General features: G+C 42.2%; 1 protein-coding gene and 2 long non-coding RNA genes across 3 annotated transcripts; 1 reads left to right on the top strand and 2 right to left on the bottom strand.

Annotated features, from left to right (window-relative positions):
* Positions 1–276: 276 nt before the first annotated feature.
* Positions 277–2,098, bottom strand: LOC109741971 (scopoletin glucosyltransferase). The gene has a single exon (XM_020301059.4). It carries the CDS (start codon positions 1,905–1,907, stop codon positions 438–440), a length of 1,470 nt encoding a protein of 489 aa, XP_020156648.1. The 5' UTR covers positions 1,908–2,098; the 3' UTR covers positions 277–437.
* Positions 2,099–6,498: 4,400 nt separating this feature from the next.
* On the top strand, positions 6,499–7,523 carry LOC123494674 (uncharacterized). The gene is made up of 2 exons (XR_006666065.2): positions 6,499–6,778; positions 7,479–7,523. It is a non-coding gene; the product is annotated as an uncharacterized lncRNA (long non-coding RNA).
* A 781-nt stretch (positions 7,524–8,304) lies between these two features.
* On the bottom strand, positions 8,305–9,448 carry LOC120969412 (uncharacterized). The gene is made up of 5 exons (XR_005763602.3): positions 9,379–9,448; positions 9,201–9,272; positions 9,045–9,122; positions 8,771–8,962; positions 8,305–8,683 (listed from the first exon to the last, which is right to left on the bottom strand). It is a non-coding gene; the product is annotated as an uncharacterized lncRNA (long non-coding RNA).
* Positions 9,449–16,417: the final 6,969 nt, after the last annotated feature.

Here is a 16,417-nt window from a genome sequence, read left to right on the forward strand (position 1 = left end):
GCGCCTTAAGGAAAATAAAAAAAAACTCCCTTCGTGCCTGATGGGCCGGCCCAGTTGAGTGCACATCCAACAATCCCGGGATTTAACATGCCACGTCGACAATCCCTGTTTGGAAACTCACTCAAAGTTGGAAATGGACCGGGATCTGAGAGTTCGGTGTGCTGATTTCCGGGATTTGAAGTTTGGGGTTCGATTTAGCTTTCGTCTACAAGTTCAAGGCTTATTTTAGACTTTTTCCTAGCTGAAATAAAGCAAATGTCAGGCAGCTTGAGGAAGTGCACGGTCACGAGGCTACAGAATTAATGGAGGAGTACGCGGCATATCACACAACAGAATACGCACTTGCACCTCGGTGCACAACCGCACATACACAGGAGCTGAAGTTATTTCCGCAATCATGCGCGTCCGTATCGTCCCGTCACCGCCAATTGATTTGATTACGAGTGATCCTTGATGACGTCACAGTAGGTCCCCTGCAGCTCAACCACCAGCTTCAGCAACGCGACACGTGAGGTGCCACCGTCGCTCACCGCTGACCTCGCCGCCTTCTGAGCCCAGGCCGCTTTCGCTCGCATTTTCTGCCCGTCCGCGTCGCCGGCGTCCATCAGCCTCCTTACCTTGCGCTCCACCTCCGCCCTGTCCACCACGGCTCCCACGCCTCCGGCGGCCGTTATCCTGACCCCGGCGCCGATGATGTGCGTGACGTGGTGCGCGTTCAGGTGCTGCTCGGCCATCTGTGGCCACGCCAGGACGGGCTTCCCCGCCGCCAGGCTCTCCATCACCGAGTTCCACCCGCAGTGGCTCACGAACCCTCCCACCGCGGGGTGAGCTAGCACACTCCTCTGGGGGATCCACCCGCGGACGATCCTTCCGTGCGGCCCCGCGTCCACCGGCGGCGACCACGTGCCGGACCGGACGGCCCAGAGGAAGGGGTGGCCGGACTGCACCAGCCCGCGCGCCAGCTCGTCGAGCTGCTCGTCGGAGACATGGGCCTGCGTGCCGAACGACACGTAGATCACCGACTCCGACCGCTCCGCCATCTCGTCGAGCCAGGCGAGGCACCCCTCGGGGTCCTGCTCCCCCACGCGCTCCGGCACGTCGCCGGCGGCGAGAAACAGAGGGCCTACCAGCCAGGCTCGCGCGTCCGGCTGGTAGAACGAGATGAAGGCCGATACGTAGTCCTCATCCAACATGGCGAAGCTGTTGACCAGGACGCCCCAGCTGCGCGCGTCGGACTCGCCGATGTCATCGATAAGGAACCGAGTCACTGGATCCTCGGCGTCCCTGATCTTGGCGATCGTGTCCGGGACATCCGCCGCCGTGATCCTTACGTGTTCCGGCATACGGGACAAGTGGAAACTGGCGCCGGACGGCGGCGGGCTCGTGATGAGCGACTTGCAGGCTGCCATCGAGAAGCAGGACATGCCGTGGAACACGATGCGGCGGACGCCTGCGTCGGCCGCGACGCGGTGCGTGAACCCGAGGAAGAAGTCGGAGACGAGCACGAGCGGCGGGGCCGGGAGCGACGCCATGAGCTCCGCGAAGGGCTCCCGCAGGAGCGCCGTGGCGCGCAGGAACGTCGGGTAGAGGTCCGGGCCAGGCAGGGTGTCCGTGGACTCCACGCCGGATGGTAGCGGCGGCAGCGACGGGAACGGGAGAACGGCGAGGCGCACCGACGCCGGGAGGCGGCTGCGGGCGAAGGCGAGGTTGGCGGGCGTGACGACCACGGTGATGCGGAGGTTCTTTTGGTGCTCGGTGAGCGCCGTGGCGAAGTGAAGCAGTGGGAGGGTGTGGCCCTTGGCCATGAACGGGAACACGACCACGTGGTCGCGGCCGGCCTGGTTGCCCGTGCCGTTCGCGGCATGGGTGGGCGCAGCGGCACCGTCGGTGGTGGCGGTGATGGCCATGGCAGGGCGTTGCCGCGTATGGTTTGGTTCTGACTTGTGAAGGGTGAAGTCTATGGTGAGGTGTTGAGCTCCTATATATAAGAGAAACACAATGCTCGGATCGTCTGTATCCTTTTGTGCTATACTACTATATATTTTTAGATATGCGGAATCAATGCTCTTCTGGAAATGATATCTGTATTATTGCAGACACTTTATTTTTCCAAGTTCAGTTTCGGTGCATACACTTGTCAGGTGGTCTGAATTCAATTATACAATCTTGTCAATATACAGCGTCTTAGAGGTCGGAAAGTTAAGGTTGAGCGCACCTGTCTATCCAGCTATCTCAAATTTTCAGAAATCGCGTAACAGCAACGGTTCATTGCCAGAGTGCTACCGGTTCGTTATGGCAATAGCAACGTCGTTATCGAATAGCAATGCTTCATTACCAGAGTACTAGTGTTGCAATAGAGTCAATTTCAGTTCGCATGGGGCCAGTTTCTTCCTGCCACCCTACTCATTGCTTCTTTTCATGGCTCTGTGCAAGTGTGCATGATGAGACAATGCACTTCTCTTTGCGTACACCTTTCACGTAGGAGTTAATTATACACCTACAATACATGAATTTGCGTGGTGGGTACAGATTCATACACAAAGTTGAAAAATGATACAAACGGACCACTGAAGTATAATTTGGGGTATATGCAACTGAACGGCCATCTTCGCGAGAATCAAAATGCTTCAACTGGCTCTATTGTCCAAAGCTGAGCAAAGATCATCGCCTGGCACCTCATGAGAGACAGACACCTAGGCCAGGATGATCGATGTCTGCTCACGCTGCCAAACTCACACCAATTCTTGAGTGCATATGTTTGCAATACACCCAATTTCTCGATTTGGACTGACGCCTATAATAAATGTTAAAAATATAGTTAGTAACTTGACTCTTTGGGCCTATCGGCTGCTAAAACCCCGATTGTAAGGTGGTCACCACGTCTTCGTGTGACTATTTCTTCTTGTGTTTAACCTCGCCTATATAATCTTTTTGCAGTTTGGCTAATGATATTTAAGTAGCAAAACTCCCACTTCAAAAAATACTGCCCCCTTTCAAGTAAGCACAACATAGTATATTTCAGAAACATATATATACTTGGGGGATGCTAACACTTTTCATTATTTTTTGCCATAAACATGTATATGTAGCAAATTATTTTTCCAAAATGTCTCCATTTTGGATCCGTAAAAATAATGGCAAAGACTAGTAGTCTTATCCTATACACCTAAATAGTTTATCCCCAGTACTTCTATTATCTTAACATGCACCGATGCCGCATCATCAAAGGCCCATCACAACATGCATGAGAATTATTTTTTCATTATTAGTAGATCTTCACTAATTCTATTTTATTTTAACATGCACACATGTCACTTCATCAAAGACCCACCCAACATGCATGGGAAAAATTTCAATGATTATACTACTATCTATATTCAATAAATATTTTCAACTACACAAAAATCCAATGCAATATATAATATGTATTTTTTGTTTTTTCATATATTATTAATTCAGGTGTTTCATATAACCAAATCTTATTGAAATATATTGCAACATATTCCCGCCGCAACACGCGGGGTATCATCTACTATACCCAAATAGTTCATCTCCACTACCTCTATTATCTTAACATGCACACATGTCACCTAATCAAAGGCCCACCATAACATGCATGAGAAAAAAGTTTTCATTATTAGTTGATCCCGTGCACACATCTAATCTCAACACACATGCCACCTTATCAAAGGTCCACTCAACATGCATGCACAAAAGTTTTTCATTATATTATGTCACTTATGTACAAATATTTTTTGACTACACAATAATCAAATATAATATATAATATTTAGTTTTAGTTCATATATTGTTAATTCAACTATGCATGTTTCATGCAATCAAATCAATGAAATATATTGCGGTAGATTGCTGCAGCAATGCGTGGGGTATTCTCTAGTTAGCATAACAAGTATGCAAGGGGGGAAGTTGTACAATTCACGGAGGAAATCTTGGCACAGATTTTTCATGGTAGTTATAGATAGAACAATCTTTATGTTGCTTGACAAATTTCCTAAAAATTCACACGTGCACGTGACCAAGTATTGTATGTAAACTTCATTTGTGGTGCAAAAGACGTGCATTCCATTCCCCTATCTAAAAATGTCCACCAAAAGGGACTTGGACTTTTGGAACATGGTTCTATGGGAACCCCTTATGACTAGCAAATTAAAAAGAACTACGGAAAATTAAGAAAATCTGTTTTTTTGGTAACATATGTAATCCATCGGTATACTCGCATATGAAGTTTCACGAAAAATGGCGTCCACGGTATTCTGGAAAAAATGACAACATTGAAGCTAAAAAAGCACGGTTTGAATGAATAGTAAGATCCCAGTTGTATTTTCTTTACTAAGAATACCACGAGTGTCATTCCGTCACGAAACATCACACGCGAGTAGAATGGTTGACCAAGTTTGGTACCCCCAAAATTCAGATTTTTTTTAATTTTTCTATTAGTTTCCCTGATTTTCCTATTCACGTGGGTATGTGTGGTGATTCACTTTTGTATTTTCAACAAAAAATTTATTATTCTATCTAAGTAATAGTCTTTTATTGTGAAGAACGCATACAAATACTACCTTCATCCCAAAATAAGTGACTCAACTTTGTGCCAAGTTAGTACAAAGTTGAGTCACTTATTTTGGGACGGAGGAAATATATTTTTCCACAGAAATTTGGAGGCACATACTATAGGACCATAGGTACATGACTGCAAATTTTCATTATTTTTTGAAGCTTACCCGAACACCTTTTAAATTTTCTTAAAGTAAAAGGTGGAAGCGAGCTGGTAGCGCAAAATCCACTATTTTAATTACAAACTCATCTTACATAAGTATGTTGGCAAAAAAAAATACAGGACTGTGAAATATCTTACGAAAGGGTTACTTATGTTGTTCAACATTCAACTAACAGTTTAAGAAGCGACATGGCACACTGATTTTTTTTTTCTAATGCCACACCAGGACAAAACAACACGAATGTCAACGAACAAGTTGCTCAATGGATAGAGGAGATACGTGTGGTTACATCCAAAACCGAGCCGGGAGCATCCGGACATGAAAAGAAAAACCAACTGTATTTGTGCACACAGCCTATTGATTAAGGGCGCTGCTAGGCATAAGACCACTGATTTCAGGAGAAAATCAGTCGGCTCGTCAGCCGTTCGATCCCCACAGACGTTGGATTGGTCTTTCTTACACAGCGCATGCCGCAGCTTCGTCCTCCTCCTGTGGCAAAAATTCCCCACGCTCTTGATCCTCTTCCACACACACGGGAGCCCTGGCTACGGCGGCGAGCTCCGGCAAGACATCCCAACCAGGCTCGCAGTGCCATGTTCAGCCTTGTAGCAACGCCGCTACCGCCGGCACCAGAACCGCCGCCGCGGGCGGCCGGGGAGCCGGCCCCTTGCAACACCCTCGGTGCCTCCCCTGCAGCACCGCCACCGCTCATGGCAGCACCGCCACCGGCGAAACTCCATTGTAGCACTGGTGACCCTCCGGCGAAGCTCCATTGAAGCATTCGACGGCCTCGACGGAGCTTCATTGCAACGCCGACGACCGACCGGCGAAGCTCCATTGGCAGCGACGGGTGCTGCGACGTAGCGCATGGTGAAGATGGCGGAAGTTGAGAATCTAATATGCAGCGCCGGCCATGGCGGATGCTGCGGTGCAACGTTGGCAGCGATGGGTGCTGCGACGCAGCACGACGTCCATGGCAGAAACTCCCAGACAGCGCGCGACGACGGCGAAAGCTGCGATGCAGCACTGGCGGCCATGGAGGATGCTCCGAAGAAACGTTGCCGGAGACAGGTGGTGCGACGCAGCGCGAGATGCAGCACGGGATGTGCGGTGCAGCGCCGTCGCCTACGGCGGGTGCTGCGATGCAGCTCGACGGCGACGGGAGCTGCGGTGCAAGGCAACAGCGGATTGCAACGGCAATGGGTGACGAAGGGAATGAGATGCGTGTGTGGTCGAGATGTTTCGACCAGAGGAAGCAGGAAGAGGCTAAGAGCAACGTGGGTCCCATAAAGGACACGTGGAAGGCGCATGAGGCGGCTTGAAGGAGACGTGGGATCAGTCGATTTAAAAGGAGTGTTTTCCATTGATTAATTGCATCTGTGTTGTGACATCAAATCCCTGTAGGCTATGGCGACTCTTTAGCCCCCCTGTGTGGCTGTCTCTGCTCAATTTAGCTACTTTTCAGTCAGCTGAGTTTTCACTTTTGCGTCAGTCAATTTCTTGTCCGTTGGATAGTGCTATGGGATGCGTCATATTTCAGTTTATTCCCGTTTTAGATTTGGGCCAAGTAGTATCGACTAACCCGTCAGTCAAATCGATTTCTGCTCGGCTCGTGCTCCTCGCGGGGCGCCCGTTAAGCTGCCCGGCCCGTTTGGATGGAACGCAGACCGTCGCTGTTCTTCTCGTCTTACCCCTTCCTCCTTGGTTTCTGTCAGTCACTTCCCCCTCCCCCTCTCCGCCCCAGTCTCTCTTGGTCTCTGTCTTCTCCTCTTCCTGCCCCAAGCTAGGGTTCGTGGAGTTTCTTGCTAGATCTGCTCCCTCTGTGAATACTTCTTCTTTTGCTTTTTGTTTTTGCTGGATCTGCTCCCTCTGCGAATACTACTTCTTTTGCTTTTTGTTTCTGCTAGATCTGCTCATTTTCACTTTGTTTGTGCTTACTAAGGTGCTTCTCTATGGTTCACTATGGTGTTTGCAGGATTTACCAATCGGGGGAGTTTCGTTGATGACGGATTGCCGTTGCTCCATCTCCTCTTTTTCAGGTATTCTTCCTTATTGAATCTTATTATTGTATTGTTTCTTGTACTAGTTAGAGGAGTCCTGTTAGTTTTTTTGTTTTTTATGCTTTACTTAGGGTTTTCTTGTTTTTTGTGTTTGATGTGCAGTGATTTGTTTTACTGTTTGGTTTTAGGGTTTGAACAGGTTGATTCAGTGAGTCTTGTATGTCTCTAAAGATTCAATCCTTTTTGTGCATATTGTTATTCTGATGCGGATTCTAGGTCATCTGCTTTCTAATAAATCTGCTTTCTAATAAACCTTTTAGGTTTGATTCTATTTACTTTATGCCTATTTTATGTTTGATAGTCAGTTTATTATGTTTTATGTTATATTAAGTGTGTGTCTGGTCACTATTGAGTCCAATTGATGTTTTTAGGTGTATTGCATTTTTCGTATATGTCCATGGTGTTGATACACTTTTGCTTTTTTGAGGTATCTGTGCAAGTTTAGATACATAGAGATGCAATTTGTTCAGATTTAGTCAAGATTATGGAGGTTCTTTATGTAATTTATCTTCTTTTAAGTTACCCATCTAGACTAGGAATTCATTTCTTTGAGATAGTTAGATTGTAAGCTTTTATATTTTTATAGTTAATGTAGGTTGTTCAACTTGTTTTATGCCCTGCTGGGTAATTACATAAAAAATCCTTTTTATTTACCATGTGTTTCTTTTTTATTGTGTAGGCATGGTTTGCCCTGTTTGTCGTTGTCCAGGTGCTCCTTGCGTACCATTTCTGCGAGCGGATGAAGTCCCTGAAGTTTTCGATGTTGTCGTTGACGAGGATTGCTTCAGAAGGATGGTGAGTTGTCTTTATCTTTTCTTATATTTATCTCTTCTTTTTATTTATCAGTATGTGTGTATGTGTTTACTTAGGTATTGCTTTCCTTGATTGCTGATATGAAACCTATGTACCTTTTCATGTTGTCCCTGTGTGCTATGATCAACTCATGCAAGTATCGCTGTGTGCATGTTTTCATGTCTCATACAGTGAGGTAGTCTGCATTTTAATCTTTGATTTTTCTTGTATATATCATGAAGGTTCATATGAAAGTTGATGTTATGAACTGTGCGCAAGTTTAGTATCATGAACATGCAACTTTTTAATAACAGTCTTTGAATTGTACGAATTAGGTTTATGAACTAGGTTCCAGTTGATATTGATGATTGCATGTTAGTACAGTTAAAATTTTGCGTAGGTTGAAATACTTTGCACATATTTATCTTTGTTCTCTATTAAATATTAATGTTGCTGTTGTAAAATGTGTGCAGGCTTAGTATCATGAACCTGCAATTATTTATTTATTTTTTGAATTTTTGAAGTATGTGTTTGTTGTAGTTATAGCTGTACTGTTTTTTAAAATTCACTATTGATCAATTCATTCAAGATTAGTTATGCTTATAACAAATTTGTTGATTTGTTCTTGTTTTTATCCAGTGCATGCCCTGCAATGTGAGAGATTTCCCCATCTTTTTGTTGCTCTGTTTCAAACTCTGATTCATCACTCCTACTTGTGCCATTTGAATCTGTTGTTTCTGCATGATCAGGTCCTTGCAGTTCTCCCCGATTGCTTTGTGCTAATTCTTATTTTTGAGTGGTCAACAAGTCTTGCTCAACAACTGTATCAAAATTGTTCCAACTCTGCTCTAATAGCTGCAATTCTGAACGCTCATGATTTCCACCGAAATGACCACAACTCACTGTATTTTGTTCCAGGTAATCTTCCTCTGCATCACTTTCATTCTGTTCACTACTGAATTCTAGGTAATCTTCGTTTGGATCAGTTTCATTTTCATCACTGTTGCATTCAGAATTATAGTCATGTGCTTCATCTCCTTCATCATCTTCTTCTTCTTCAACCCGTTGGGTGCTTGTAATTGGATTTTGATGCTACAAATTAATTCATGTCATGAAGTTGTACTATAATATTTAACTTATTGCAACTTGTACAATATAGGTTTTAGCAATAGCACATACCTAAGCATTTATGCTTGTTGTCAATAGCGAAGTGAAACTTGTTATAGGGATTGCCATGTTGTCACTCTGAGGATGACTCACCACAGTCATCTGTTGCATGAGTTCTGTGTACGATTGTACGGCTCCTTGAGGTGCTAGAAGCTCACTAATCATTTGAGAACTTTGCTTTCCATACTGAACGTCTAATAATTCCTGCATGAATAATTCAGAAATGTTTCAATACCGTGTATCCATTTTTGTTTGATTTTGTGCATTTTGGTTTACTATACTTCACCTCTTTACTTAATTCTTGGAGTTTTCTTGTGTAGTGTTGCTGTTCTTGTACCCCATAGCTTTGTCCAAGTAGTGCGCCCTATAATGAAAGTTTCAACAGAGGTTAGTTTTTTCGGTTCATATAATTATATAAAAATTTGAAATATAATAAACTAACCTCATGAGTTACATTAATTTAATTTCTAACCAACTGTACATGTTCATCCACTTCATCTGAATTTTTCAGCACCTGCACATTTTTTTAAACAAATTTATTTGTATTCTTTTTTTGCTTGAAAATGCCAGATTGGAAAGAAATGCCAGCTAGTAAATTTTTAACCTTTTATTTTGCTTACCGTGTTATCTTGTTGTATATCCATATTGTCTGTCTTTGTTGTCGATTATCTTGTGCAAATTTACGTGCCTGAAAATGCAAATTCAATATTGTTCATGAGCATGTTCCTAGAGCTGTCAAAAATAAGTTCAACCTCTATTGCTTGCTCGTAAATTATGAGAACTTTCATATACATATGTTTCATATGCAGATGTTTCATATCTAAAGTATGACAACTTCTTTTAGGCTTCCATGTTGTAGCATGATACCATAGTTTTACCAATGCTCTTTTATGTTGCTTCTAATTCCTAGGTTTAAAATGCTAGGTTCTAAATGTGTACTTTCTGATTTCTGGGAGGTGTTCTGCATAAACTGTAGTTCAACCACCTGGTGAAAATGCTAGGTTCTAAATGTGTACTTTCTGATTTCTGGGAGGTGTTCTGCATAAACTCTAGTTGAACCACCTGGTGAAAATGCTAGGTTCTAATTGTGTAGTTTCTGATTTCTGTGAGGTATTTCGCATAAACTGTAGTTCAACCACCTAGTGAAAATGCTAGATTATAATTGTGCTACTTTCTGATATCTGGGAGCTGTTTTGCATAAACTGTAGTTCAAACTGCTTCTAGTTCCTAGGTCGAAATGTAATGTTGCTTTATATGTATCTGTGCAAATTTTCCTTTATGTCCTTGCAAGTTCAGTTTGTTTTTCAAGTACATTCCAGTAAGTTCTTTCTTCATGAAACATTATAATGCATCTGATTATTTCAGTGAACTTAATGTTGTGGTTTCATGGTATTGTCAGGTCAACACATGAGATACAACAGGAATATGGACCCTATAATTAAAGGAAAAGGGGGTGTGTGGTCAGATTAAATTTTACCTTGCAATTACCAGAAGCAGCTTGTTCTCCAGGTTTCTTTCTCTTTTTTGCTTTTCCTTTAGACAGATCTGCGATTTGGGAATGCGATGAACACTCATCCATTTTTTATTGTTCTGGTGTTGTAGAAATAAGGGCGATCGGAGAAGAATCTGTTTCTAAGGAGGAAATTTTAGGACAAGATCTACATAGAGGTGACACGAATGCAACAAAAACTGAGGTCACCAGCAGCGTCCGTGGCGGCGGCTGGGAGGTAGGAGGTCGGGGAAGAAATAGGATGGAAGAAGACCTAGTGATCTCAGTGTTAGGTGGATCGTTTTGTTTTGAGCAGAGTGGGTTGCTTAGCGGGTCCAGGCCGGTTTTGCGTTTGGGCTTAACAAAAGGCAGAAACAGATAACATAATTTTCTTCAATCACACCTAAAAAAATCTTCAATCTGTTTGCCTGTTGGGCTGATTTCGACTGACCTTAATTCTGGTTCAGTCAGTTTTCATTTGTTTCCTTTTGCATCGTTTGTTTCGTACCAATCAACTGACCACTTTTCTGGGTTAGTCGATTGATCTGTAGCCGCTCCCGTCTCTGCTCGTTGCCTTCTTTGAAGCATAGAGGATCGCAGCTACTCTCTTCATTTGGAAATACTTGTCGGAGAAATGAATGTATCTAGATGTATTTTAATTCTAGACACATCCATTTTCATCCATTTATGCGACAAGTAATTTCGGACGGAAGGAGTACTAGATAAGAAGCTAGCACACATTATATCATTTTTTTGGTACAGAGATTCATTACCTCAAAATCAGATGTGTAATATAATGGGATGATAACATAATTAAAGATGTCAATATCGGCTTTGCTAAATCTTGCATACGCATCAGATATATTTTTCTATAACACACTGAATGTGCAAATTTTTGTAATCATGTCAATCTGAAAAGAAAAAAAATCCATTCTGCCGTGTACCGCTCACAGTCTCCATTGCTTGAAGTGTTGTGTGGAAATACACAGAAAGCGGAATATACACTGCTAAATCTGCATACTTGGCCTAATTTTTTTTGCATCATCCGCTCACCCATGAAGCTTGTGGTGTGGAAGGCCTGGCCCCCTTCCAAGGTCAATTTTTTCGCGTGATTGGCCATGAAAAAAAGGGTATGGACTGTTGACCGTTTGGCTAACCAGGGGTGGCCTAATTGTGGGTTTTGTTCTCTTTGCAAGTGTGTGCAAGATTCCATCGACCACCTCCTCTTCAGATGCCGGTACACTACTAGACTTTGGAAAATGATAAAACATTGGCTCCAGCTCGAAAGCATCAACACTTCCACTTGGCACTTGGCATGATCAACCAAAGAGTGGTGGCAGGGGCGAATCTACGTGCATGCTTGTGGGGGCGAATGCCCCCACTCGTTTTTCGAGCCGACTAATACTAGGCCTAGTATATGGGGCGTTGCCCCTACTAAGCCCAAGGTATTTGCCCCCACTTCTTTATTTTCTGCTGTATGTTCAAAGCCCAGCAGCCCGTCTAGAGAGAATACAATCAGGCCTCGTGCATACAATTCGGTCAGGTGGTTCTTAATTCGCCTAAGAAAAGGTGGTTCTCAATCGCTGGAATAGAAACGTACAGCATTCAGATCTACGGGAGTTTCACACGCGTTTATGGCCTGTGTGACCGCCTTGACCAGCCGAAGCCGCCGCGCCGCCGACTGCGGCTGTAGGCTGCGCATACGTGACATCCCCCCGGCGATCAGCCTCGATCCGCGCTGCACACGCCGGCCGGCCGGCTCGCCATCCCCACTGAAGAAGCTGTACTGATTAATCATTCAATCAAGGTAAGCCCTAAGTTTAGTTCTCTTACTAGTATATCCTGATTTCCATGTTAAAAAAGGTAACGAACTGTATCAAATATCCATGTGTATAAATTATAGTGTACAAATTATTAATTAGATTGATTGAATCTAGCTTTCTACCAATAAGTTTGAGCATCTGGGAGTAGAATAAAATCTATAGTAAAATTTGGTCTTTTAACGTTCAACTATTTGATATTGACAGGCAAGCTAATGTACCAATTTTTCGCAAAATCCATGGAAATAGTTGATCTGAACAAGCTTACTCAGGATCCATCGAAAAGGAAGATACTTACAGATTTTAGTGTCAAATAGCATGAGGAGATTTGGAAAAATCGTCGCTGGATGAAACGGAAGGAGGTAATGTGCTCAAGCTTATTTTTTTATCTATCAATGTTTACATTCCTTCTATATTTAAACATGTTTCCTTTCCCCGCAAATTGAAGGCTAAAAAGGAACGTAGGAACAAAAGAAATCGACATATTCATGTTTCACAATTTATTCTTTCGTAAGTGGTGGTTTACTTTTACTTTTGGCAATCAACTTGTCATAATTATGTGTGTGCTGACATTATCTTATAAAGAAATATATGATTTTGATTCTTATGGACTATATGTATGCTTGTGCGCTTGATTTTTAAAAGATTTAGGCACTAGTTTGTATACATGTTTCTGGAAAAAAATTGTGTACATCTTTGCCCCCTCTCGGTTTTCATCCTGGCTCCGCCCCTGAGTGGTGGATCGGGCTCTCCGACTCTACCATATCGAATATGAAGGCCATGGCTACCCTCTCCATGCTCACCTCTTGGACAATCTGGAATAAAAGGAACACTCACATCTCCCAACTCAAGAGTGCCCCACCGACGGTTCTACTAGCTAACATCAAGATTGAGGCTTAAACTTGGGTCACCGCGGGTGCAAAGAAGTTGAGATCCATCATGCCACGAGAGTAGGCCTTTTATAGCAGTGTCGTAACACGATGGGCGTTGTAACACAAACATTGAACTTCTTCTTTCCCTCTTAATTAATAAATGACGCGAGACTTTCAAAAAAATTGCTTGGAGTGGCATGTGCAGATTTATTTGTACTTTCTCTATAAAATAATAAAATAATATAAGACCATTTAGATCACTAAAATAGTGATCTGAAAATACGAACTAGTGGCTTACCAAGTTGACCGGTTTGGGATGTTTCTCAAAAAGTGAAAATTTAAGAGAATACGCAGAGAATGTGAGAAGAGCGCTGCTACACGCGACAAATTCTGGACGACTTTGGCGTGATGCAGCACATAGCACCGTTTAATCCTTCATCGTGCGGAGTTCGGCCGGCAACTGTCATGCTCACAGTAGTTTCGATGTGAGAATTCCCGCTAACCTGTTGTCGAGTTCTCTCTTTTTTTTTTTTGCGGGGACCTGTTGTCGAGTTCGACAGCTCCAAGAACGAACTGGAACGCATCTCATGGAAAAGATAGTAAAAAAGAAAAGACGAACGCATTGGAAGAGGTTGATGTAACTGATTTAAGTAATGCTTGTCAGGAACTCGAGATGCTAGCTCGAGAGTTGACATGCCGTCGCTCGTGGGCGGCTATGATAAGACAAATACTATGTTCAACAGTGGAAGGGTGAGCAAGATGTAACTAGGACAAACTAATCACAAGAGTCAGCAGAAATATAACATCTGTTGTACACAGTACGATGCTTGTGAGCAAGATGCAATTTGCACAAATTAATCAGGGGAGTCAACGGGAGTATGTGCTAATCTGTTGTACTCCCTCCGTTCCGAATTATTTGTCGCACGTATGAATGTATTTAGATGTATTTTAGTTCTAGATACATTCATTCCAGCGACGAGTAATTTAAAACGGAGGGAGTACATATGATGCTCCATCACGGACATCGTGTGAATTATTAGCAACCACTGGACATCATCTCTCTATCATTTTAATACAGTACTCCCACTGTAACCTTTTATAAGATGTTTCTAGAGTCCCTGTCAGTGTTAAAACTGTCTTACATTACGTCACCGAAGGGGTACTTATCATTTTTGTTATTGTTCAGTGCCTGTTTTTCTTTTTTCTTCTGTCGGTTTTCTTTCTGCTGGTTTGACCTTGATGTTAAACCGGGGAGAGGACACGCGCCGGGCGGCCGGAGGCAGGTAGTTAACAAATCCTGAGTTCACTGATTAATTACAGCCTCCTTTCTTTAGGCGACTGATTAATTACAGCTAGTTCAATCTGTGTGCGTTTGTGTGTGCACGGGCCACGTGCGTGTGTATGCGTGTGTGTATGGACATGGGAATGCAATTTACTTTAAAGCTTACAAATCTTATATACTTCCTCTGTAAATAAATATAAAATCTTTCTCAAAAGATAAATGCCACATATGTGGCACGAAGCACGCTGACCCTGACTTTTTTAAACTAAAGTTGTCATTAAAAAAAACAAACACACAAAAAAACTGGAACTTGTCATCCAAAAAGAATTGCACAACTAAAATTGTCATCCTCACGTCACTAAATTTGCCATTAAAAATATTCAGAGTTGCATATATTCGTGTAATGCGTGTGACACTAGTGTTCAAATTTTTTAGATCACTAAAGCAGTTGGTCATCACTATCTTAGTTATCTCAACATGCACACATATCATCTCACCAAACATGCCACATCATCATCCCATTAATTGTTTCTTTTAACATGTATGAAAAATGTTACTCCCTCCGTTCCTAAATATAAATCTTTTTAGAAACTTCAATAAAGACTACATACAGATTTATATAGACATATTTTAGAGTGAAGATCCATTCATTTTACTTCGTATGTAGTCCTCATTGGAATCTCTAAAAAGACTTATATTTACGAATGAAGGTGTATTTATATTTTCTCTCAACATACACACGTCTTAACTCTCCACACATGCCACATCATCAGTCACACTAATTATATTTCTCTCGACATGCATGAGAAATACTACTTATATTCTACATATATTCACAACTACTCCCTCCGTCGTAAAATATGTGTCGTTGATTTAGTACTAAATCAACGACATTTATTTTGGAACGAAGGGAGTATGTACTAATTAAATACAATTTATCATATCTGTTTTAAATTTCATCAAAAAATATTGCAAGAAATCTCCGCAACAACGCGCGGGGTAATTATCTACTCCCTCCGTTCCTAAATATTTGTTTTTCTAGAGATTTCAACAAATTACTACATACGGAGCAAAATGAATGAATCTACACTCTAAAATATATCTATATACATTCGTATGTGGTAGTCCATTTGAAATCTTAAAAAAAACAAATATTTAAGAACAGAAGGAGTAGTTAAAAGTAAATAACGTGCTACCAGGAAGAAGATAGCCACGGTTCTGGACGCAGTCACGCAGCAGCATTGCCCAATGCACATTACCTAGTGCTGCTAGGTAATAATAGCTAGTTCAATCCTACGGCCGTGCTGGGCTGCTATAGCTATCGCGCTGACGCATTACATAGTGCAAAGGTATGCACATTGTATCGATATTCTCTGATTCCAATATACTACATGCTGATGCATACCAAGGGTTTACGAAATTGCTTTACAAACGACACTTCCCGCACGATCAGCGAACGACGCGTGGACTGGACACTCGCTGTCGATGACACGCGCTATCCAAACCTCGCCGTCGTCCTGATCCACACGTGATCACTGATTTGACTTCGTGTCTTCATCCTACAGCATATGACCATCACAGTCCGTTCCGGCAGTCCCTTGATCAGCGTGCCCATCCAAAAACATCATTTTAATGTATATGCTTACTAAAGTAGTGATCTAAAACTTTATGAAGGACAAACCAACCATTTGGCTGCCACCTAGGCTAAAATGCTAACATTTTCTGAGAAAAGGCCAACATGTCAATTGGGCCGCTACCATGCTATAGTAATAAAAAATTAATATTTGTTAAATGCATGGTCAACATTTTTATACACATTTTAAACATTTTGTAATTGCTTGATTAACATTTTTCAAATACAAGATTAATATTTTTGAAATACATGATCAATATTTTCTCTATACACATTTTAGCATTTTCAAATTCTTGATTAACATTTTTCAAATATAAGATTAACATTTTTTAATACATGGTCAATAATTTTTCAATATGCATTTAACTTTTTCAAATGCTTGATTAAGATTTTTCAAATACTATTTTAACATTTTTTTTCAAATGCTTGATTATCATTTTCTAAGACATGATCAACTTTTTCACACACATTATATGCAAGATTTTTTTTGTTTTTCTTTGGTTCCTTATCAGTTTTCACTGTTTTCCATTCTTTTTGCACTTCTTTCTCCGGTTTCTTTTTTG

This window comes from Aegilops tauschii, chromosome 7 (assembly GCF_002575655.3).
Source record: "Aegilops tauschii subsp. strangulata cultivar AL8/78 chromosome 7, Aet v6.0, whole genome shotgun sequence".
NCBI classification, from domain to species: Eukaryota; Viridiplantae; Streptophyta; class Magnoliopsida; order Poales; family Poaceae; genus Aegilops; species Aegilops tauschii.

Bases quoted from the DNA above. Each gene is read 5' to 3' on its own strand.
- LOC109741971 (XM_020301059.4), bottom strand. From the start codon at position 1,907: ATGGCCATCACCGCCACCACCGACGGTGCCGCTGCGCCCACCCATGCC.